This window comes from Sycon ciliatum, chromosome 12 (genome assembly GCF_964019385.1).
Source record: "Sycon ciliatum chromosome 12, ocSycCili1.1, whole genome shotgun sequence".
NCBI lineage: Eukaryota > Metazoa > Porifera > Calcarea > Leucosolenida > Sycettidae > Sycon > Sycon ciliatum.
Window position 1 is genome coordinate 20,339,696 of NC_088654.1, and position 25,912 is coordinate 20,365,607.

Consider the following 25,912-nt stretch of genomic DNA (forward strand, 5'->3'; position numbering starts at 1 on the left):
CACTTCACATGTATATGTACAATGTATACAGTAACACCACCCGCCAACGACATTCACACCTAGCTCAGTAGCTGTTCGTAGTCTCCTGTCAAGCTCAAGAAAGCGCTTTGCGGCCCATGCCCCAGCACACACGCACGGTCTGTCTGTCGATCCACTGACAAAGTGACAGTGACAACACACAGACTCGTAGTCTATTCTACAGATCTGCATGGTATACGTATACCTTGTAGTCCACACACGTACACCAGCCTACTTGTCATACACAATAATAACGTCATAAGATGATAAGGGCACACGTATACCATGTATACAGACAGTACAGAGACAGTGCAGACTCAGTGTACAACGTAGGTCCTAGCCTGTGGCTGTGCGGCATTGTAGGCAGTAGATCTGGAGCAAAACCAGTACCACAGTACTAGTAATGGCATTACTGTGGTACTGGTAGTGCTCCAGATCTACATACTAATGCCAGTCCACATGGTTCAGGCCTGCTGTTGGGTAAACACGGAATAACACACAGGAGCCCCGGATGGAGGACAGCGAGCTCAGCTGAGTGTGGCCGGCTACCACTAACATCATTTCCAGGTTTACTGCTCGTGGAAGTCGAAAATATCTCGCCTTCCCGAAAAAAAGCACCACCGAGTGCTTGTGAAAGCGAGCTCCATTTCGTCCTTGCAAATAATTACTATCGACCATTGCACAGTACCGCAGAGCTACGCGCCATCACAATGGTATATTATTGCACTTGGAGGACGGGAAGAAACGAATGAAACGGCACGCTATTCGTAACGACGACTCGGAGGGCGTCGCTAGCGGTGCGAGCAGTCATTGCCACCGGCCGGCGGGCAAACAGTTGTTTGTGGCGACAGGAGCCAGGCAGGCAGCATCTCGCTCCCGAGGAACGCCACGCCGTCGAGGAAGCCCAGGGTCAATTCACGTCTTGAATTGGTAAGAGGATGCCTGATTGGATGGGTGGAATGAGAGCCGTAGAAATAATTTACAATTCGCTTGTCTTGCTGACCACATCACATACTACTGTACCATGCGAAAACAAACAACCCTGATGATAATTACCTGCCTGTACTGTAGGCGGTGTTGTATTTCTTGTCGTGATTCGCAGCCACGCATGCATGTCTTTTTAGCCCGAATGGTCGGCGAATCAGAAAAAAACCTTGTATACAGGTATCGACTCCATGAGGAGTCCAATCGAATAATGCGCTATCAGCTGATTGTCTCAGCTGTGTAAGCAGCCGTTATCACCAACGAGGTCAGCCATCACCATAATCATTCTGGGATAATTATTTTTATCTACTGTAGACTATGCCTCGGTACAGGTGCCTGAGGTGGTGGTAGTGACGATGGCAGTGGCCTGGCCTTGCAGTGGAATCTGCAGCCATGGCCGACTGGGTGCACGCAGGAATCTGCAGGCGCAGCGGAAGCACTTGCAGCCAGTGGCCTCCTAGATCCTGTGACACATGCACACCTCGGGCTGGTCCCATCTGCTTTACAGCTGTGCATTTCACGATGATCAATCACTGCCAGGTGGTGTTGTGTGGTGCCAGCATGCAGCAATATTCTAATTCATTACAATTATATGTTACGAGAGAAAGACTTGAGAGAAAGAGAGGAAGCTTGGTCACGACTCCGAGTTTCACATTAAGGCGCGCTTATCATGCAATACAGGCTATGCGGTTAGAGATTCTGTATGAAGTGGCACCGGAAGTACCAGTTTGTCTGATGCCATTCCACACAAGGCACGTGGGGCCACTTGCATAACCTCTTTTGGTAGCATGCGGAATCTGGACTCGTGTTACTGTTGCTGTGGAAGTGAGGGGTTGATGTAGCTAACCACTGCTGGGGATGCACAGTGGTGCACCGTGAATGCAGCAGCGGCCCCAGCAGTAGCAGCAACATGTGGAGTACAGTCAACTTCGTGTATAACGACACTCGGCGGGGCATCAGAAAAGTGTCGTTATTCACGAAGTATCGTTATGCCCGAAGTCTCATTAGGCCACACCAAGTTTTTTCATTGTTTCTCGTCACCGCGCGCGTACCTTTCTTGAGGATTGGACCAAAAAAAATCTCGCGTCCCGGTAAACACGCATAAAAAGGCGTAGTAAAAGTACGCGCGGCGTCAAATCTGGAGTGCAGTGCTAGTGCACGAACCGAAGGACGACTTTTGCACCGTGTATGTACGCATACCGGTAGTTCAAGTACCACACCACCACACGACCTGGTCGTCTTCTTTGCTACACACAGTTCCGGTACAAGTCAAGACAGTGCATGACAGTGCACCGTTTTGGACTGACAGTGTTCCGGGCATCGGTAAACTTGCGGCATTGCGGACTACAAGCACTGTGAAGTTGCCGTGATTCCTTGAGTTCTTTATCAGTTCATCTCGTCGTGGGCGACGATGGCATCTGAAATAGTCAGCTTCGCTGTGACTGTGGATAGCAGAGAGATACTTTCTTGGAACGCTCAACTTGTTGACTAAGGCTTGTCCTTCTCTCAAATTTTTGAAAAGCTGTTGTCTGCCGATAGTGGTGTATAGTCTGATTTTAGGTCATAAATTGGGCCTTTGTAGTGTAAATAGCAGTTTTTGTTTTTCAAACCCTATTTTGTTTTTTTTCCGCCCGCCCGCGTTCCTTTTGAGATTTTCAGGTGACGAGAAACAATGAAATAACTTGGTGTGGCCTTATATGTATTACAGTTGGATGGGACTTTGCTCTGGGCATGGAAATTCTGTCGTTATTAGCGAATTGTCGTTATATCCGCAGTCGTTATTAGCGAATTGTCGTTATATCCGCAGTCGTTATTAGCGAATTGTCGTTATATCCGCAGTCGTTATTAGCGAATTGTCGTTATATCCGCAGACGTTATCAGCGAATTGTCGTTATATCCGCAGTCGTTATTAGCGAATTGTCGTTATATCCGCAGTCGTTATTAGCGAATTGTCGTTATATCCGCAGTCGTTATTAGCGAATTGTCGTTATATCCGCAGACGTTATTAGCGAATTGTCGTTATATCCGCAGTCGTTATTAGCGAATTGTCGTTATATCCTCAGTCGTTATTAGCGAATTGTCGTTATATCCGCAGTCGTTATTAGCGAATTGTCGTTATATCCGCAGTCGTTATTAGCGAATTGTCGTTATATCCGCAGTCGTTATTAGAGAATTGTCGTTATATCCGCAGTCGTTATTAGCGAATTGTCGTTATATCCGCAGTCGTTATTAGCGAATTGTCGTTATAGCCGCAGTCGTTATTAGCGAATTGTCGTTATATCCGCAGTCGTTATTAGCGAATTGTCGTTATATCCGCAGTCGTTATTAGCGAATTGTCGTTATACCCGCAGTCGTTATTAGCGAATTGTCGTTATACCCGCAGTCGTTATTAGCGAATTGTCGTTATACCCGCAGTCGTTATTAGCGAATTGTCGTTATATCCGCAGTCGTTATTAGCGAATTGTCGTTATATCCGCAGTCGTTATTAGCGAATTGTCGTTATATCCGCAGTCGTTATTAGCGAATTGTCGTTATATCCTCAGTCGTTATTAGCGAATTGTCGTTATATCCGCAGTCGTTATTAGCGAATTGTCGTTATATCCGCAGTCGTTATTAGCGAATTGTCGTTATATCCGCAGTCGTTATTAGAGAATTGTCGTTATATCCGCAGTCGTTATTAGCGAATTGTCGTTATATCCGCAGTCGTTATTAGCGAATTGTCGTTATAGCCGCAGTCGTTATTAGCGAATTGTCGTTATATCCGCAGTCGTTATTAGCGAATTGTCGTTATATCCGCAGTCGTTATTAGCGAATTGTCGTTATATCCGCAGTCGTTATTAGCGAATTGTCGTTATATCCGCAGTCGTTATTAGCGAATTGTCCTTATATCCGCAGTCGTTATTAGCGAATTGTCGTTATATCCGCAGTCGTTATTAGCGAATTGTCATTATATCCGCAGTCGTTATTAGCGAATTTGTGTTATATCCGCAGTCGTTATTAGAGAATTGTCGTTATATCCGCAGTCGTTATTAGCGAATTGTCGTTATATCCGCAGTCGTTATTAGCGAATTGTCGTTATAGCCGCAGTCGTTATTAGCGAATTGTCGTTATATCCGCAGTCGTTATTAGCGAATTGTCGTTATATCCGCAGTCGTTATTAGCGAATTGTCGTTATACCCGCAGTCGTTATTAGCGAATTGTCGTTATACCCGCAGTCGTTATTAGCGAATTGTCGTTATATCCGCAGTCGTTATTAGCGAATTGTCGTTATATCCGCAGTCGTTATTAGCGAATTGTCGTTATATCCGCAGTCGTTATTAGCGAATTGTCGTTATATCCTCAGTCGTTATTAGCGAATTGTCGTTATATCCGCAGTCGTTATTAGCGAATTGTCGTTATATCCGCAGTCGTTATTAGCGAATTGTCGTTATATCCGCAGTCGGTATTAGCAACGTTGACTGTAGTAATAAAGCCTCTTGTGCAGGCAAAATGAATTGCACATAATTATCATCAAACAAATTCAGTAAACTACTTCGAAGTGTAAAAATCAATTCAAATACTAGTAAATCAATTGGAACACAACATAAAAAGGGAAAAAATCAGTTGGAGAGCAAAATACAGGTGGAATCCTGATAATTCGAACCTCCAAATGCCAGCAAAAAACTTCTTATTATCCGGACATTCTAATTATCCAAACATGAACCCACAACACAATATGTATGTCAAAATGCTCCCATGGTCACGCAGAGTTGCGCTATGGATCTTAGACACAGATTTCACGGATACTGAACTGACCAGCACAGCCTACTCATGCAAACTGAACTGACCAGTACAGTGTACAGTGAACTTCGAAATACACTTTGCTAACTTCGAATTATCAGCACAAATCCCACAGATTTTCTATGTAAGTTGAATCCGTGGAACTTCGAACTAATCGGACATGTCCGGTTCGAGGTTCGAATTATCAGAAAAATTTATGTGGGAATCGTATTGACAGAAATCGGTCCTGGAAAAACTTCTAATTAAGCGGTATGTTCGAATTAAGCCATATTCGAATTATCAGGATTCCACCTGTATAAGAAAGGAACATGTGGAGTATCAGCATCAGCAGCAGTGGCTCTGTTGTATCCACAAGACTGTATTTCCCCGGCATGCCACCACAAGACTGTATTTCCCCGGCATGCCACCACAAGACTGTATTTCCCCGGCATGCCACCACAAGACTGTATTTCCCCGGCATGCCACCACAAGACTGTATTTCCCCGGCATGCCACCACAAGACTGTATTTCCCCGGCATGCCACCACAAGACTGTATTTCCCCGGCATGCCACCACAAGACTGTATTTCCCCGGCATGCCACCACAAGACTGTATTTCCCCGGCATGCCACCACAAGACTGTATTTCCCCGGCATGCCACCACAAGACTGTATTTCCCCGGCATGCCACCACAAGACTGTATTTCCCCGACATGCCACCACGAGACTGTATTTCCCCGACATGCCACCGCGAGACTGTATTTCCCCGGCATACCACCACGGGACTGTATTTCCCAGGCGTGCCACCACTGCAGTGCGCCACCACCGTATTCTGTAGAGATGCACTTACTTTTCACAGCGCACACACGACGTCATCAGTGCAGTAATCAAAGTCATGGTCTGCTTACACAATGTAGGTGCAGGCTGTTGCCCAATGTGGAGTGTTGTGGATAACCGGGCCCAATGTGGAGTGTTGTGGATAACCGGGCCCAATGTGGAGTGTTGCGGATATCTGTTGCCCAATGTGGAGTGTTGCGGATAACCGGGCCCAATGTGGAGTGTTGTGGATAACCGGGCCCAATGGGGAGTGTTGCGGATATCTGTTGCCCAATGTGGAGTGTTGCGGATAACCGGGCCCAATGTAGAGTGTTGTGGATAACCGGGCCCAATGTGGAGTGTTGCGGATATCTGTTGCCCAATGTGGAGTGTTGCAGATAACCGGGCCCAATGTAGAGTGTTGCGGATAACCGGGCGCGGCAATGAAACTTCAATATAAAGACAAACAAACAACATAATATTAACTGGTTTGAGGGAAAAGACACAAACGGGAAAACAACATAATATTATACGAATTTCCCGGGGAGGCCCACCGGAACCGGTCCGGTTGGTCAGGTTAACACCGAACCAACTTTGTGGCGACCAATGCATTTGTCACTGCTGAGGAGGGCACATGTCCCCGCCATATTATACACAAAGTATGAAAGACTGGTAGGACCGGACCAATTGAAAACTGGTTCCGGCGGTCCTGCAGGGGACATGCACAAACATGTACTTATAGCCAGTGAACTGTACAATCTTCTACTATCTGGTATTGTGTGAGGCGGTGTCATAAAAAAAGAGTACTTTATATCCTGCTGAGATGGTAGCTACACCATAGCTCAGTGGTTAGAGCACCGCTGGCCTCAAGCAAAGATCTCTGGTTAGAGTCGTGGTCACGGTGACAGTCAATTTTTTCTTCTTCAGATTCTTCCCTTTTTCAGTCCCTCCGACATATGAATATAATTATATCCCATACACAAAGGCACGCAATGAAAACCTTGGGCAAATTCTGTTTTGACTCAGAGTTTCATGGCTGAACCAATAATCAGACAACGAAGCCATGGAACTCTGAGTCACAACGTAATTTGCCCAAGGTTTTCATTGTGTGCCTTTGTGTACGCCACTCTGCCTGAATCAGATATTGAGCACTTTCTCAGAACCTAAGCATACTGCCTCTGTGTATTATATCTCATAGTATGTTTTATCCAGGGCACAGTAATTTCAGGAGTATAAGCCACATCCAGTTGTTTTTGTCACGAAATACTGACATCTACCCGTAGAACACCATTCATTTGACCATCGTACAGCCTGGTGCTGGCAACTGAAATCCGACCCCCTGAGCGGTGCGCTCACATCGCAAAGACCCAACACGGGATGGTAAAACTACGAAACAGAGACCGCTAGAAAGTGAACCCACCGCTCAGGTGGTCGGATTTCAGTTGCCAGCACTGTAGTATAAGCCGCACTGACTTTTTGTTTTGTTTTTGGTGAATTGTAAGTTACAGTGTTACTCTGGAAACTACGGTACATTATGCCGAGTTAATTAATATATCCTGTACAAACTAACATGGCGGGTACGCATTGCATTCCTCTGTGTGTGTGTGCCGTCTTGTGTCATGTGACGCACATGCCACGCGTGCAGACAGATGGCGGAGAACGGCAGCGATAGCAGTGACACGGATGAGTTCATTCGCAGTGTCCGCCGCAGCAGCAGTGCAGCCAACGCCCTGGATGATGATTTCAGTGACAATGAGGATGATGGTGATGACAGCCTCGGTTCGGACCTGGACGATATCGTGCTGAGCGATCATGACAATGTGCTGTCGGGTGATGGTGGCACGGCATACTCACTGGCAGACGTCACTGACTACGCACCGCCTGGTGGTGTGGCGACTGCTGGCCGTAACACGGGTGCGTACGGCGATGCCACGCGTGCTGACAGCATCAGCGGCGTTGTGGCTGGTGCTGATGCTGGTGCGCATGTCGCTAGTGCTACAGGCAGTTTCCTGGATAGTGATGCTAGCCGCGGTGTGGATCGGTCACTGCTTGCCTACACTCTAGGTGAGTGGTGGACGGTGTTTTCATGCTCACTACGCTATGCACTGTGTTGCCATCAGAGGCTGTTAACACGCATGACTTGGCCATCACCATGAGGCTCAGGTCAACATCACGTTGGCTCAACTGAAAGTCCCAGACCCAATTAGTAGTAGTATTGAGGTACCGTGATTGTAGTAAATGCATAACACCCCGATTAACAGACCCTCATCACATGTCCTCCTTTTCTGTGTGACATGAAGGTGTTGATGAGCAACCAACGGCATCATCGTATCCCCTGACGACGGGTGCATCTGAAAGGTAAGGATGTGTGCATGCATGCCACTGAGACGGCTATCTCCATTACTAGTGTGTGTACAGTACTGTTGGGCGCCGAAGAACGGAGCGCCGAAGAACAACCAGGCAGAGAATTTCATCGAGCACAGCATACCCATGTATACACGTGACTCGACTGCGTATAGACTATAGTACATGACAATAAGAACGGTCTAGGTTAGGAGGTTAGGAGGTTAGGAGGTCAGGAGGTCAGGAGGTCAGGAGGTCAGGAGGTCAGGAGGTCAGGAGGCTAGGAGGCTAGGAGGCTAGGAGGTTAGGAGGCTAGGAGGTTAGGAGGTTAGGAGGCTCCAGTTCTTTGACGACCGACAGTACTGTGCAATAGAAGTAAAAGTAAAGTTTGCACATCCACGTTACAACCGACTATACAATTGCGTTGAGAAACACAACCAGCTTTAAAATAGGAAGTTTCACATGTGCCAGGCCACCACCATGCCTGTGATACCAGGGTGGCAGATGCAGCGCCTAACGGCGAGGGTGATGCTGTAGGTAACTCTCACAACCACATTAGCCTATAGCAATAGTCGTTCCATAACGGATTCCATAACGGATTCCATAACGGATTCACTGTATGCCTTTTTCCTATGCAAGATACTGTAAGCAGGATCCAGCCGATTGAAAACTTAACATGACGTTCATTCGGTTCAATTAGTTGCCACAATTCTGTGAGCAAATACCGAACAACAAGGGTAATCAAGAACAACAAGGGTAATCAAGAACAACAAGGGTAATCAAGAACAACAAGGGTAATCAAGAACAACAAGGGTAATCAAGAACAACAAGGGTAATCAAGAACAACAAGGGTAATCAAGAACAACAAGGGTAATCAAGAACAACAAGGGTAATCAAGAACAACAAGGGTAATCAAGAACAACAAGGGTAATCAAGAACAACAAGGGTAATCAAGAACAACAAGGGTAATCAAGAACAACAAGGGTAATCAAGAACAACAAGGGTAATCAAGAACAACAAGGGTAATCAAGAACAACAAGGGTAATCAAGAACAACAAGGGTAATCAAGAACAACAAGGGTAATCAAGAACAACAAGGGTAATCAAGAACAACAAGGGTAATCAAGGCGTGTTTGCTGCGGCTACTTTTAAACAGTTTCATGCTCTCACAATCCTCAGGCAACATGAGCAAAATTAATGTAATACGAGAGCGACAAGTTAAATGAGCCGGAGGAAGCACAAGTAGACATGCTTGATGTAAGGACACATGCTTGATGTAAGGACGCATGCTTGATGTAAGGACGCATGCTTGATGTAAGAACGCACATACCTGTACACTGGAATACATGTTACTTGCAGTGTAACTTTAATTTCGGTGATTTCGGTAGAGAAAACAAGCGAAAACAAGCACGTAAATTTAAATTACACCTAAAAGGCACTAGAGTAGGCACTGTATGTGATGGGAAAGCTGGTCACCTAATTCTACATTACACCTGAAACCTGGCACCGACATTTTAAAGCACCTAAAATTACATGTTTTACAGTACAAGTATCACCACTAGCATTGCTATCCTCCTTGCTGGTGATCGCAATCACCGCTCCACTGTACATTATGTGCCGTAAGGTCACGTATTACAGCCAGGCGTATTCCTGTAGAAGCCGATGTCATGGGTACTGGCTTCTATTCAAGTCAGGCTTCTATACAAATAAGGTGTTTCCGTGTATTTCAGCATTGAAACAAGGCTTATGTGCCAGCAGTGCATCTTATGTGCCAGCAGTACATCTTATGTGCCAGCAGTGCATCTTATGTGCCAGCAGTGCATCTTGAAAATCAGACTTGTATTTTACAAGAGGTTTCTATACGAGACATGCTTTAATACAAGTTAACATGATGTAATCACGATGGAACATTACAGTAACATGATGTAATCATGACATAACGCAACGTAAACATGACGTAAGCACGCATCATGCATGCATACCTTGATCATTGCTCTCAACTCCCTTCTGTGTTCTGACGGTTCATGCAGGATTGGCAAGCACTGGCCACATGATCCTGCTACAGCATTCCAGCATGGGACGGTTGATACGCACATGGCCGGTTTCGAGGAGCAATCGCCCCAAACGGCCAGCCGTGCAATGCACTCAAGCAGCCTGCAGCCATCCACATCTCCTCTATCACGATCATCAGTAGGGGTGGCCGGCGAGAAACATTCCGGTATTGATCTCGGGGACAGGTCTTTGCCAGCTATGCATATCACTAGTGACCGCCGGTCTGCACAACACCAATACCTTAGCTCAGCCTCTCAACCCGCAGACAGGAGAACAACACCACATCGTCGTTCCGACACTGCACCACCTCCACAACTTCTCCACTCAACGCCGCTTACAGGCACGACCGAGCCTCCGTCTGCGCTGACAACGGACCTATCATTACCCTCGACCATGGGCGATGACGCCGCCGATGATGCTTCATCGCAGGAGTTTGTCAGTCGCGTGTCCTTCCACGAGTCCTCACCCAGTCCGCGAGAGCGGCTGGAGAGGCTGAAGCAGGACGTACAGCAGCAGCAGCAGCGACGCACCCCTTCACCGTCCGCGTCAGCAGTAGCTGGCCACAACAGGCCCTACCAGCACAGTGCAATCCCAATCCCCGTGTCGGAACATGTCACAGTCCGCGACCGTACTCGCGCTGCTTGGCAGGCCACACCTGCCCGCACACCGCCATCGCTCAGCGACGCGCAGGAATCGTCTGTGTCGTCGCCACGACAATCCCACATCGCCGGCAGCAATGCAGGTGCGACCTCCCACGGCGGCTCCTTCCTACACCCGAATGATATCATAGTGATGTCATCGTCATTGTCATCGGCTGGGGCAAGTCCTGTGCATATGTCATCGCTGACAAGGTCTCCTGTACATGGAGAGACAGGTAAGCTGTGTGACATCATTTCACCCACCGTATTTCCTCGATTAATAGACCCGGTCTTTTGTTTTTTGAAGAGGGTTGGACCCCCGGTCTCTTATTTGGGCATGGTCCATTATTTGAGCACGGTCCACTATATTTTCATCGGCACATCGCTGGAAATGGTGGATTTTTAACACGTCATAGTAAAGAACTTAATGAAAGAAAACACTAGCCACTACAAAATAGTAGTTGCGCAACCTAAAATCGCGTCCTTTTTTGATCCACCACATGCTTTCTTAGTGCGCATGCGCAAAGCGATGAACTCAAATAAGAGACCGGGTCTCTTATTCAGGCATGGTCTACTATGTTTCCGTGAGGCCTCTAGGAGGGTCTACTATTTGAGCATGGTCCATTAATCGAGGAAATACGGTACTTAGTGCAGGAAATTTAGAAATGTGAATGGTGTTCTGGGTTTTGGACAGGATATACGCTCAAAACCCAGTTTTTGATTAAGTTTTGCGTTTGGCCCTGCAGCTCCACACATTAGGTGTTGATAAACCTGGCCGGATTTGAAAGACCTGATTGGAACGCTTACGTTCCCAATGGCATACTCCACAGTACGAAGAGCTTGAAAGAAGCAGTCCCGGCAGGCCAGCAACAAGAGAAGTTGTGCAGGGAAATTGGGATACGTTCGATCACGTCTGGTTCGGCAGAATGAGGTTGAAGACTCAACTGCAGCTGTATTTATCTTTTAAAATTAATAGGACGGTAGATACACGCCTGCCCACACACACGCTCTGTACGCTGCACAGTTACTCTGGCACAGAGCTCTCCTTCTCACCACCAACGTCGCCATATTGCCAGGTGTGTATTTACTATCATATTAATGAACATGTCTGGTTCATTGCATAAAAGGCATAACCGAAATTATTTCTGAATGGCCTATGGTCGTACATGTATATTTCTGTCCTTGCCTTTTCTGCATGCTAGGATGTGGTGTGATATGATCTGCACATACCATTGGTTGTGACATGAATGTATGACATACATTTTGGTTGGGCACATTGTGTGTGTGTGTGTGTGTGTGTGTGTGTGTGTATGTGTTTGTGTATTTGTGTGTTGCTTACCTACTCTTCTCAGTCCGTTCCAGCAGCACATCTTACTCAGTGCTGGTACACGATCAAGACGAGGGAATGGCCGCTTACGTCGGGTGAGTTCTGGGAGAATTGAGTAAGTGCCCACACTATAAAGCACAGCAAACTGTTGGCCCCTCAACACAGATGATCTCTCCTGATACCGGTTAAATGCATGCCAAATCAATGGCCAGTAGCCTGACAGGAACACACCAGACAATTACCTAGAGCCCCGGAGCTGTCCTCCGACAAATTTCCGAGCCGCCTGAACCGCAGGTCTTCGGCAACTGACTGTATATGTACTTTGTGTACGGTTACCAGGCCCGGAATCAGCTCCCGGTAAGGGATGGTACGGCCCAGGTTGGCTGCAAGATCGATTATCTGCCATGCCCAACATGCCCAAGTACGATAGAAGGATACATATCTAGCTCCAAGCTGCATCATGTCTGTTTGTTTCAGCTGCACATTCCTCTAGCAACATATATTACATGTCTGTTTGTTTCAGCTGCACATTCCTCTAGCAACATATATTATGTCAACTAGCGCAGTAGGCCTCACGGGACAAGAAGAACGGTTCAAGAGGGAGAGATTCCAGCAGCTAGGGGTGTACGGGAATAGCACAAAATAATGACCTGCTTTGATAGCAGTGACTCAGTAATAATTGTCTGCGAGCGTGCTTTGACTTTGGATTCTTCTATTCTTCTCTTCGGATAACGTTATTATGGATTTTTCAATAACGTTCTTTGACTAGCTGACTGTAAACAGATGAGAATACGATGCACACGATCACAGTACATGTACTGTACTTCCATGCAGATAATCAATTGCACTGATTGAGCAGCCCATGCACGTTGGAATTGGTGAACTGAGCTGGTACGGCCACGGCCGCACTAGCCGTAGCAGTTGCGCCGGCCCTGACTGTGTGGTGTGTGTATGTGTGTGCACGTGTGTGTGTGTGTGTGTGTGTGTGTGTGTGTGTGTGTGTGTGTGTGTGTCCCATATGGTGCAGTGGTATGTGCAGTCGATTTCCAATCGAGAGGTTGCGGGTTCAATTCCCGACGATTATGGTCGCACACGTCTTTCTTCTCTTTCTCGGACTCTTCCTGACTTTTCTTTCATTCTTCTGGGTGGTTACCAACAGCCAGTGTATGCCGGAGTATGTGGTGTGGTGTGTGTGTGTAGAAAAAAATGAAAAATGGAAAAATGAAAAATAGGGATTCACTGGCCAGAAAAAGTCACTTCAAACAGCTGTGTGGTGGATACCAGCTTAATAGTGGCGGTCAATTCATCAGCCTTGCAAGCTGTTGAATGGTGTAATCCCAGCACAAGTTGCTATGTCTAACATAGCTGTTCGCTATCATCGCTTCCGCGATGGGCATATCTGAGGTCTGAGGTGTGTGTGTGTGTGTGTGTGTGTGTGTGTGTGTGTATGCACGTGTGTGTGTGTGTGTGTATGTGTATGTGTGTGTGTGTATGTATGCATTGCTACAGGTCACCAAGCAGAGGAGAAGATAGCCAAGCCAGTCAGTACAGTGAGAGTGAGTACAGTCAGTACCAATTGAATGGATATCAATTTTTTCAATCAAACATTTTTTTCTGTCAAGCGCACTCCTCACGTACTGGTTCTCTAGTGTCCAAGATCTTCTTGGTTCTGTCAGGTTAATTCTTATGTCCAAGTTCTGGTTTGTTCGGTCAGGTTACTTTTGTGTCCAAGTTCTACTTCAGCGGCGGATTTAGCGATCTCTACAGGGGGGGGGGGGGGTTCCAGTATAGTCAGAACTGAATAGCTGGCACCTGTACATGGACACGCATATGGTTGCCAGTAGTGCGTTTACGAAATTTAGGGGGTTGCGTGGAACCCCTGGAACCCCTCCTGGATCCGCCCCTGTACTTGGTCAGTTTACCAGGTTCACATTCTGCTTGGTTTTATCAGCTAACAGCTGTATCAGGTTATTCACGGTTCTGTTGGGTTGTTCTTAGTGTGTTAGTTCTCAGCGGCTTGGTTCTATGTGGTGATATCACATTACACTCAAACCTCTTTAGGACGAACACCAAGGGACGGATGATATTTGTTCGCAATAACGGGAGTTCTTGTTATCCGTATGTTATACCCAGTGAATACACGGTGATTTATCCAATGGAGTTACGAATACTAGTTCTTCTTAAGCAAACGCTTGTCTTATCAGTGTTCTTATCAGTGTGTTCTTCCTAACCAGGTGTCAATGTATGTGTGTGACTGTTGTGTATTACCTCACGTGCGGCGCAGGTATGGACACATCCGGTGGATACAGCTACGCCAAGATCGGTAAGGCCACACATGCCGAGCTGTACACGCTCACAACATGCTGCAGTGGAGGCCACACATGCCGAGCTGTACACGCTCACAACATGCTGCAGTGGAGGCCACACATGAGCTGTACACCCCATGCAACATGCTACAGTGGTGCTATCAGCAGCGCACTACACTCTACAGGAACTGGTAGCAGACATACATGTCACATGTTCCACTGTGACCTGGCATGCACTCACAGTGCTGATGGTGTGCGTAGACCATCACGGCTGCCACAACTTTGTCTTGTACGGCAGTGCTGGGAACATCAACAGAACGATAATGGGAGAGAGAGAGAGAGAGAGAGAGAGAGAGAGAGAGAGAGAGAGAGAGAGAGAGAGAGAGAGAGAGAGAGAGAGAGAGCGAGAGCGAGAGAGAGAGAGAGCGAGCAAGCGAGAGAGAGAGAGAGAGAGAGAGAGAGAGAGAGAGAGAGAGAGAGAGAGAGAGAGAGAGAGAGAGAGAGAGAGAGAGAGAGAGAGAGACAGAAGAGAGAGAGAGAGAAGAGAGAGAGAGAGACAGAAGAGAGAGAGAGAGAGAGAGAGAGAGAGAGAGAGAGAGAGAAAGTTATCGTATGCTAGTGAAGTACTGAAGTCAGTATTGCTATGGTTTGCAGGGAGTTTCCTTCGTTGGTTTTTCTGCACATGGGCTGACTTGCACAAGTATTTATTCCTTTGCCATTACGAAGTCTGAAGAAAATGTTGAACGGTCTGTGCTGGGATGACGGCTACACCATAGCTCAGTGGTTAGAGCATCGCTGACTACAAGCAAAGGTTCGAATCCTGACGGTGACAGTCACTTTTTTCTTCAGACTTTTCCCTTTTGTGTCTTTCCCGAATAAACCAGTGAATCCTTTGCCATGGTTACTAAATCAGCTTACCGTGGTTACGGTGGAGTGATGGAGGTGTGTGTGTGTGTTTGTGTGTGTGTGTGTGTGTGTGTGTGTGTGTGTGTGTGTGTGTGTGTGTGTGCATGCATGCGTGTGTGCGCATGTGAATGTATGTTCTACAGAGGCGGTAGACAGGCTAGCACCACAAACGGAGCGGCAAAGTCGGTAAGCTGCTGCACTGTACTGCGTTGCATATGTATAGCAGTGAACTGAGACCTCTCAACAATAGAAGCTTGGCGGGAAAACAAATGTATTTGTGTAGGGCATAGTGTGTATAATTCACACTATCCCCTGGACGTTTAAGTTGGTTTCCCTGCCTAGCTTCTATTGTTGATGCGTCTTTACCTGATGTCTGCCTCATGAAAGTCTGTAAGGAAAATTATAAAATATTAGTCTTAGAGTATATATTTCCAAAGTGTGCCAAGTGTTCTGCGGCTAGCTTGGACAGTGGTGCATGCAAATACTTGGGCAACAGAGAGAAAAAAGAGCATATTGAGTTGGGCATGGCGCTTGTTGTGAATAGGTAACTGCTGCTACTCCTGCAGTGTGAGTAGGTTACTGCTGCTACTCCTGCAGTGTGAGTTCGCTGTGTGTTCCCTTGCTCTCAACTTGACACTCCACAGTGCATGGCAGCTTCTTCCATTCCTTAGCAGCACTAGCAGAGCAGAGCAACAGCACCACCAGCAGAGGTAGCAGCAGCAGTAACAACAGCAGCAGTAACAGCAGCAGCAGCAGCAGCATGTGCTGAATAGCAAATGAGATCGTCCGACTCATCCTTGCCACCTTCCTCTTGTGTCTGTGTGCGCAGGCACGATCTGCCGTTTCGGCATCATCGCCATGATTACCGTCACCATGGCAAAGCTGGCAGTGACGGTCGCATTGATGATGTCGGCGCACGTCCGGACACAGGACGACGGTGGGGCGGATGTTCGGACTCCTTTGCAACTGCTGGTGCTGCTGCTGTCACCACAGCTGTCACTGACCCGTTACCACGCCGATTCCCCAGGCACGGACCACAGTATGACGTCATCAGCAGTCACATGACACAAAGCAGGTCACATGATGATGATGATGACGACGATGATGATTCATTAGAACTGACCTTTGGTAACCGGCCCGCTGTTACGGTGGTGTCCAATGTACTGTCCCTACCCTATCGCTCGCCCCAGGCTGTTCGGTCTGTGGGCTTCTCCACGGCATCAGTAGGCGCCGTGGCCACCACCACGTCACTACCAGCTAGCACACAACCAGTAGCCATTGGAACAGACCAGAATCATACTGATAAGGCATGCATATATGTGGAAGATGGGCGAAGACGCTCACCCCGTGCAAACGCCGATCATCATCAGTGGGTCCCGACCGAGCAGGACATCCGACACAGCGTCGCCTCGGTGCTCGAGCGAGTTCGATCTCGCTCTCACAGCCCCGCCGCTAAAGACTCCCTCTCCTCCGCGTCCTCGTCCCTGGCAGACATGAGCAGTAAAGCGGCCATCCAGAGGCGGCACGTGTCGGCCAGACAGCTCTCCGTGGCCCGTCAGAAGTACGCGCTGACTTCGAAGAGCGAGTCAACGCTGGCACAGCTCGTGTCGTCGCAGCAGGCCAGCAGACTGCGACCGTCCCTACTCCCGTCCAGCTCGTCGCAGCCGTCGCTCAGCTCCGATTGGTCGTCGCAGGAGCGCGAGGAGTTTGGCGGCGGCGGTTTGAGCAGCGGCTACGCGTCCACCGAGCACCCGTGGGCAACTCCCACACCACCGCCGGTTACCACGCCAACAGGGTATACACGAAAACTGACGCGGTTATCGCCTCTGGCGGCAATCGAGCAGGAGTCACTCTCGCCGCTAGCCCCATCGCCAGAGCCAGGAAGCAGCCAGGCGGACAGAGTGAACACTGCTTGCTCACCAGGAGTAGCTCCGGCGGCATCGCTGGCTCATCAAGACGACATGCTAGCTTCGGTGGAGATGGTGGGTTATGATGACAGTGGGTACACGGGAGCGCGAGATGGTCAACAGGTGAACCATACTACTGCTGGAGTGTCACCTGTTTCCGACATGCAGATTTCAACCAGTGATATGGCCAATACTGATATGCCTGACACTAGCGACGAAAACACAACACAGCGACTGCAAAGCCGGTCAGCAGGACTGCAGCTTGATATGCCAGTTGATAGTGTACCAGTTGCTCACCATTCCCTTACACCCACCTCAGCTGATGGTGTTCTCATATCACCACTGGCAATGCTAGCCACATCCACACCCAGCCCCAGAGGCATGCAGAAACGCCTGGAGCCTACACCACTCGAACAGCCAGGCGTATCGCCAATAGCAGCGCGGGGAAGCTTCTCCGCGGCGGGAATACGGGGCCTCTTCGGCAGTGAGGAAAGCGAGGAAGAAAGGGAGCCATCGCCGGCAGCCAGTAGAAAGCCTCCATCCCTTCGTCGATCCTCAGGCAGCTCTAGGTTTCTTACAGTTGCCGTCAAGTACCTGTCTGAGGATGACACTAGCTCAGAGGATGATACTCAGCACATGCCTGTGGTGATTCGCAGCAGGGGCACTGCAAGCCCCAACACCACTGGCACTGCCGGTGGAGCACATCAACCGGCCATGCCCGTCAGCCCGTGCTCCAAGTGTGTTCCGCTGCTACCACCGCCGCAGCAGCTCTCGCCATCTCTGCTGCACACTGCGCTGCAGACAACAGTTGTTCCAGAGCAGCTGGAACAACCGCCATCACCTTCCTCTCCCGTGCAGCATCACTCTCCGAGTGATACACCCGTGCTTACGGTGCAGTCGTTTTCCTACAATACCGATTCCGATGGTGAGCGGAAACAGAGTGCTTTTGTTGCAGTACCAGCTGAGGATGTGGTGGCACCAGAGGAGCAGTACGATCATGAGTTCATTGAAAAGAGCGGCAAAGAAAGCACGAGCAAAGCGGCGAGAATCTGCCGCCGAGACAGTCTGAGTGACAGCAGCGACAGTGAATTTGAGTATGACAATCAGATGACGATTGCCGAGGCGCACCAGAGCATGCAGCGGATCAAGTCCCACGAACCTAGCATGCAGACCAAGTCTCCACCCTTGCCAGCTCTGCCACTAGGGTCTAGCACAATGCCGTCAGTGTATCACCAACACGAGCAGCAGGTAACTGGACTGGATGCGACCGAGAGGCCAGAGGTGACACAACCTTTGCACGATGATGCTTACCTGAGCGACGAATCAAGCGACAATGAAGTTGCAACAAAGCGCGATCGTTTAAAGTCTGTTCCGCAATTGCGCAACAGGAGGCAATCGCTGGAGGGAATGGTGCTTGATCCCGATATGGACACAAGTCTTCTGTTCTCGCCGATTTCAACGTTTACTGCCCTACGCCAGTCACATTCAACTGAATCTAACCTCTCCAGGGCCAGCGAAGGCAGTGCGGGCAGCCAGGAACATGCCCCGGCAGTAGCGCCTGATCGCGCTACTGTATTTCAGTTTAACGACCACGCCGTGCGCGATCATCCATCACCAGCAGCTGAACAACAAGCAGCAGAGCCACAGTGGCAAGTGTCTGCTGGTAGCTCCGGGACTCGGGCGCCATTGAAGGTAGTCTGTCACGATGACTTACCCGCCGAGGAGGAGAGCGAGGAGCATGACGATGACATTGTTCCATCGCTCCCCAACCCAATGGAATGGAGGAGGAAAATCTCGCCCGCCGAACAGCACCGCATTTTCCGCAGACTGTCGTCGCCGGAAGATCCATCAGAGCGCCTCTACCAATACGACCTGGGTGGTCAGAGCGTCACATCGGAGCAAACCAGCGCAACCTGGAATAGCAGTCAGGGATCGGATCGATTCGTCCGCCCCACCGCCTTCTCCACGCCGAGCTCGCTGATGGGCAGTCCGACGCATGGCCGACGACTGCCGCCGCAAGCAGCCGGCCTGACTCGTCAGCAGAGCACACCAGCACACTCCCTGACACGTGACGTGCACACCGAGCAAAAGCTGCGGCGTATCAGTGACCCGAGTTCCCTGGGTCCAGTTCACCCGCAGCAGTCACTGCGGCCTGTTTTCGTAGCCGGCGGTTTCACATCTCCCGCCGGTTCCGGATCAGATTTACGCCGCAGCTCCATGGCACCTAGTGCTCCTGCGCCATTTGTCGATGATGTATTCACCGCGTCTCCTGCTGATAACAACATTGCTAGTGAGGCGGCGAGGAAACTCTCTGGCAATCGTGTCCACAAGGCTAGCTTCACATCGACCAGTCTTCCGAGGCGGTTACCGTCTAATGATAGGGGGGATGGGGATACCGATGCACCGCCAGCCATGCCGGCACCAGAGCTGGACAGCAGAGTACGCAGTGTGCTCAGCTCTCACTTTAAGAGCCACGCGCCCGGTTTCGTCCCGCTGCGGGCGCAGATGGACAAGCTGAACCAGCTGCACAGCCAGCCGAGTCGCCGCACGTCGGAGCCAGTGTCACCTGGACCTGTGCCGCGAGCAGCCCAGCACCTGCATGATTACTGCAAGTCTGAAGACCTCATGCGTGATGAGGTAGCTAGCACAGCTGCACAATTAGCCCCAGCACCAGCAACGACAGCAATACCAATGGCACCGTATTCATATTGGAGCAAGAGAAATGTTCACACCGAGGACATGACCCAGATAGCCGATGCCCTGGATCACGTAGCTGCAGCTGAGGAGGAGGAGGAGAGCCAGTTACCTTGGTCCAAGCAGTCGGCAGAGGAGAAACGCAGCAGCTTCTCCAGAAGCAAAACGCACAGCGATGCGTTCAGCACTGGTTTTGATAGAAGCGGTGCCGAAGTCCACGCCGGTGAGAATGAGGATCGTAATGCTGATGACGATGGTGATCGAAGAAAGGACCCGCACAGGACAAGTGACAAACTGTCGGCATTGCGACGCCAATCAAAGAATTCTATACCCATCAATGCTAGCGGCGATGGTGACGATGAAAACGAAGATGATGATGATGTCATCATCTTGCCGGCAATAACCCGGGAGCATTCGAAACATGGTTCGGTTACCGTGCCAACATTGGGGGAGCATTCGAAACGTGGTTCGATTACCGTGCCACCTCCGGGTGAACGCGGGCAATCACGGAAACCCAGCCTTCTTGTTGAGCAGCTGGCCTTGGGAGACAGCAGCCAGAACCTTTTGGGAGAAGGCACAGAGCGGCCGATTCTTAGGCGACGTAGCTCATGTTCCAGCCTGCCGGATGGAGTTGATCGGCCGAAGATCACACGCCGTTTGTCCTTGACATCGCTGAACACTGAGGAGAAGGAGAGGATGGAGGAAGCTGGAGCCACGCTGCATTTCCTGTTCGATGACAGCCTGACGGCCATGCAGAATGCTGGCTCTGCTAACCGCCTACATCACCTGCTTTCCCCAAGACTCAGCAAGCAACTGCATCAATCCAAACCACGAGTTGCTCTGCCGCCGGCACCATTGGCAGCTCCCACTACTGCACCATCTAGCCAGAAGACAAGCCAACGGCAAGGCAAACCGCCGGACCCCACCAGCAAGAAGCGAGTGACGCTTGTTCGGCCGCCAGCCGTTGAAGTAACTGACAGTGGCATCTCTCCACCGGCGTATAATCGTGGTCGAAGCTTGCCCAGCACGTTGGACGGCACTGGGAGACGGAATCGAGTCCTGGCACGCTGTTCTACGCTGCCTGCCAAGCCACACGGGAACAGTATTTACCAGCGGACCACTGCCGGTCTTCCACCGTACTTGAAACCGCAGACGCCTGACGACATTTTGCACAACCTGGGCTTCTCCGGTCACTGGGAGGACACGGTACCGGTGCTGCCTATGCGGTACTTGCCCGACGAAGTGATGTATCGCCTGAAAGGCATGCGACAGGAGGGTGAGGAGATGCTCATCATGGTGGGCGAGATGTCTGACCGGCTGGAGGGCGTGCCCATATGCTTCAAGGCCCAGGTGGTGAGCCATGCGCGCGTGTCCCGCGACATGCGACTGTACGTGACCAACGTCAGCAATCAGTTCCAGGTGCTGCAGACGCAGCGAGCCACACTGAAGCGAAGCCGCACCGCAGTGTCACCATCGATAACCACCATGGACTTGCTGTTCGGGGATCTGGGCACGCTGTCTCGCAACCACAGTATGATGAGCCAGATGTTGGATGAGATGTCGGATGGAGACAGCGAGTACCTGATGTCGACCGACGAGGAAGACTCTGACCAACAGTCCAGCAGCAGCAGCAGCAGCAGTAGCAGTGGTGAGGGCGATGACCCAGTGCATCGACGTGAAAGCAAGCGATTCTTTGCTCACCGAATGGTGGCTGCCCAGAAGCCCTCATCCGTATCAACATGCGCTCTTGTTGATGACGAGCCAGAAGAGTTTGCCAAGGTAGTCACCCCGAGCAGCGCCGTCGAACAACCGTTATCGAAAACACCGCTCCGCAAAGCACGACCAGTGCACCGTCTGCAGTCACTGGCTGAGATATCGTGCGAGAGTGCAGACAGCAAGGATAGTGATGGTCAGCCAGATCAGGCACTGAAGCGAATACAAGAACACCACCGCCAGCAGCAACAGCAACAGCAGGAGCAGAAGCAGCACCAGCAACTGCAACATCAGCAGCAGCAGCAGCACCAGCAGCCGCAGCAGCAGCAGCAGCACCACTACCACCACCAGCAGCAGCAGCAGCAGCACCAGCAGCAGCATAGCCTTCATCAGCGAACGGTGGCTGCTAGCTCTGATCCTGATGTCAGTCTGACTTTGGCCGATGTTATGCACCCTCCACTGCTTTTCAGTCCCTTGCACAATGCTGCAGTGTGGGATCCACAGCAGCCACCACAGCAGCAGAGAAGGCTGGATTTCATCAGATCCCATTCCTTGTCTTCATCAAGACCGTCTGATTCTAGAGACTTGAGCGGCAATACGGAAAGCATTGTCGTCACTGCAGACCTACCTGGCTCTACGCGCAACAGCCAGACGTCCTGGCAACGAAACCAAGCATCCGCAGAATTAACTGGTCCTGGTTTGCGACATGCCTCCGCCACCGTTACGAGCTGTGACAGAGACGGCGGGGAGTATGATGATGGTGAGCAAGAGAAGGAGGCAGCGGCACTGCGGTTGCCCACACACCCCGACCCCGTACACGCGGGGCATGATGCAGCCAGTAGCAAGCTGGGAGCAAACAGCGATGATCTACCAGCCGGTGCTGTAATCAATATTGTCGGCCCACCTTCCCCTGACGACCCACGGGGTCAAGTGTCGGCATTGATGCCCCCACCAGATGACGTACAGCGTTCAAAATCGCTGGACCGTGTTTGGAATCACTCTGCATCATCACCCCCTGTTGGCAGTGGCGGCGGTGTTTGGAATCACTCTGCATCATCACCCCCTGTTGGCAGTGGCAGTGGCGGTGGCAGCAGCAGCAACACCGCTGGCGGTACTTACCTGCAACCTTCAAGCACCGTTGATCGTTCGTTCGAGAGCCTCTCCCGCACGCCGTCCAACGAGAGTAGCAGCGCCGAGCGCGGCACCCAGCTGCTACAGATCGTCTACTTGAACTCTGCGTCTGCCGCCTCCAGAAAGAGTTCCAGCTCTTCCAGCACCAGCTGTGCGTGTCAGCCCAGTCCTCTCCCATCGCCGAAGACCTCGCTTGCACCTGCTAAAACCGTTGCAAATCAAGGCGGGCTGGTGGTACAGGCGGCCGAGACGCCAGCGTCGATAGAGATCCGCATTCAGCGTGCAAGTCCCACGCAAGATCTGCTGGTCAGTGAGACCCACTGGAAGAGTAGCAGTGATAGCGACATCATCGATGAAGAGTCATCGGATTACGACACGTCGTCATACTCTAGTAGCAGCAGTGGCAGTGGCAGTGATAATGATGATGACGACGATGGTGGTGACAGCAGTGAGGACGGATCTGTCAGTCAGAACGAGGGTGATGAGGAGCACTCCAAGTCTGATGAAACGAATACTGTATTGCCACGTGATGTGCCTGAACCAACTGCGAGTACTGCAGAAAATGCACACATGTCTATTGAACCGCGCAAACAGCATGTGCAGACGGACACCTGCTTGTCACCAGATACGGAGCGGACTCCGTTCCCCCGTGAATATGTCGACGGTGGTATGGCTGAAGCGTCAGCATCCATGCTAGTATCTCCGCAGCAGCAAGCACTACCCCCAGCACCACACTTAGACCGGGTGGTGGACAGTGGTGACAGTGTCGGCGGCGGTAGCAATGAAGAGGAGAGCGATTACGATGAAGTTCTTCCACCGGATTGGCTACAGTACAAGCCCGGGGAAATCCCTAAAATTCCCCGTAGCTCTCTAGAATATATTAGCAGTAGCGACAGTGATACCAATGATGCAGGCCTGGCTGCCACAGCTGGCCAACACCACGGCGGAAGCGTACCGGGTGTGAAGCATGGCCCAACGCAAGCGTATCAGTCGTTTGGCCGGCGCATTCACTCCACCCGGCCCACCGCCATACGCACTCGTACGCCCTCGCTGAGCGACATCAATGTCAACGTGGGCCTGGGCAGTCTGGTGGTGACGGAGCCCGAGCAACCACGGGACGAGCACCACCACCAGTGGTCCAGACAGTACCCTGCACTCAGTTTTGACAGCAACGATCCACCGGCTGTGGACGTGCTGCAACAGCTGCATTCCAGCCTTGTTGCCGATCCACACCAGCATGATTCCGTGGATTCAGACACAGCCGGCAGAGATAAGAATCAGCCACTCTCACCGGACACCCACGGCAGCAGCCTACTATCACCACCAACAGTGACGGTGGGGCAAGGAGTAGGCGGCCGCAAAATAAGTGCTTACGAGGCGCCAGTTGGAGTCTCGGAGCAGCAGCTTCGACCCGTCATGCACCATCATCGTGCTGTGTCACCGCAGCATCGCGCCGTTCTGCATCCGGGATTTGCTAGTTGTGAAGACAGTGACGATAGTCATTATCTGAGTTGTCGCTCAAGGTATGCTAGGGTTTGGCACTCAAGGTATGCTATGGTTTGACAAGTGAGACTGTCATGGAACAAAGGGGTAGGCCGGTAGTAGCCTAGCAGTGTTGAAACCAGCGTATCTATTACAAACGAGCGATCAGTTCCACTAACGAGCAAGCTATCGAGCGAGCTAACGAGTTTCATTAATGTGGCAAATAATGATTTAAAAATTTTTTTTCCTAAGTTCGATTTTTTTTCAATTCAGCTGGTCCAAATAAATTATCACCGCCAGCGTTTGGGGATGCTGCTGCTTCACTTAGGACTGCTGTTTGGTGTCGATATGTCTTTTCAGCGCCATTGTTGAGCAGCCTTTGTAAGAATAGACCGTTTTTGCAAACACTGTAGCCCTGTTCTTCGCTGCATCGCGGGAGAAAACTTCCAAACGTAACTTTCACTCGAATGGAGAGTTGACAGAAGTTTGCCCTGCAGTAGGTCAGCAGATGCGGGACAAGACATCAGTGGAGTCCACCAAAGCTGCAACGACAACTGAAACAACTCAGGGCCGTGCAGGCGGCATGCAGTCACTATAACTGCAAGTGATTTTCACTTTGCGCGGGACTGGACTCTCGATCGACCAGGGAGTCGTAAAAAAATTTCCGACTCCCCGCTCGACTTGTACTGCCATGTGTACGGAGTACGGTGTACGGTGTTCTTTATTGCAAACGAGCCGAGTTTCTGGCGAGTGAGCTAACGAGTACCCGGTGAGTGAGCTAACGAGTACCCGGTGAGTGAGCTAACGAGTACCCGGTGAGATCGTTTCAACACTACTAGTAGGGTATGGAGTGGCTCTCTGACGGGTGTACACCGTGTCTGGTTATCGTTGTGCTGGCGATGTGTGTGTGTGTGTGTGTGTGTGTGTGTGTGTGTGTGTGTGTGTGTGCGCGTGTGCATGTGTGTGTGGTAGCTCCATTCACGAGACACTCTTTGAACATGTCCTTGTCCGCCGGGGATCATTAAAACAGACTACAGTAGTGGCGGCGTGTGCTGAAGAACGACCAGCAGGCTAGAATTTCACCCAACCCAGCATACCCGCAATGCATACACGGTGACTCAACTGTGCATAGACTGTAGTACATGAAAATACCGTATTTCCACGCGTATAAAGCCATGGCGTCATATGCGAATATAAGGCCACCCTCACTTATAAAGCCATGACGTTATAAGTGAACAAAAGTCAATGCGGAGGAAATTGCATCTGGCGTTAAAAGTCAGTTCAGTTCAGTGAACGTACAGTAGCGGTGATTCTCTCTGCATGTACCCATCCCCACTGTCACATGCCACCTTGTACACAATCGGTTCACAATTTGACATTTTCAGGGAAAATTGAAAGTACATGAATGCTCGACATGAACGTGCAACGGCACCGTACGAGTACTCAAAGTTCATACTCTGCCGATTTTTGCATGTACGCGACTCTCACTTTTAGCGCCATGGCGTTAAATCCGAGGCTATTTTCTGTAAAAATTTGGTCCAAAACAGCGATGTTTCACCTCTAACGCCATGGCTTTATATGCGCGGAAATACGGTAAGAACGGTCTAGGCTAGGAGGCTGACACCGCCAGTTCTTTGGGGACCGCCAGTACTGTATTGCAATTGGGTCCCTTGTTCCTGCTGGTCATATCTCTACTTGCTTCTTTTCTGTTTTTCTTTCCAGGGCAAATTCTCCCAGACTGGAAAGGGCAAGCGATGCTAGCTGGATGGTAAGGGAGATACATGTGTGTGTTTAAGAAGGCTGTGATGATACATGAAATTTCTAGCAATACGCAATACC

General features: G+C 50.2%; 1 protein-coding gene across 1 annotated transcript in view; it reads left to right on the forward strand.

Annotated features, from left to right (window-relative positions):
• Window positions 1-571: 571 nt before the first annotated feature.
• Window positions 572-25,912, forward strand: part of LOC135827802 (uncharacterized) — a 53,246-nt gene continuing 27,905 nt past the window's right edge. The window contains exons 1-10 of the mRNA XM_065340224.1: window positions 572-948; window positions 7,221-7,639; window positions 7,876-7,933; window positions 9,948-10,843; window positions 11,960-12,029; window positions 13,444-13,490; window positions 14,219-14,257; window positions 15,290-15,332; window positions 15,976-24,114; window positions 25,796-25,841. Coding sequence (XP_065196296.1) covers window positions 7,225-7,639; window positions 7,876-7,933; window positions 9,948-10,843; window positions 11,960-12,029; window positions 13,444-13,490; window positions 14,219-14,257; window positions 15,290-15,332; window positions 15,976-24,114; window positions 25,796-25,841 — 9,753 coding nt within the window. The 5' untranslated portion in view covers window positions 572-948; window positions 7,221-7,224. The remainder of the gene's footprint in view (window positions 949-7,220; window positions 7,640-7,875; window positions 7,934-9,947; window positions 10,844-11,959; window positions 12,030-13,443; window positions 13,491-14,218; window positions 14,258-15,289; window positions 15,333-15,975; window positions 24,115-25,795; window positions 25,842-25,912) is intronic.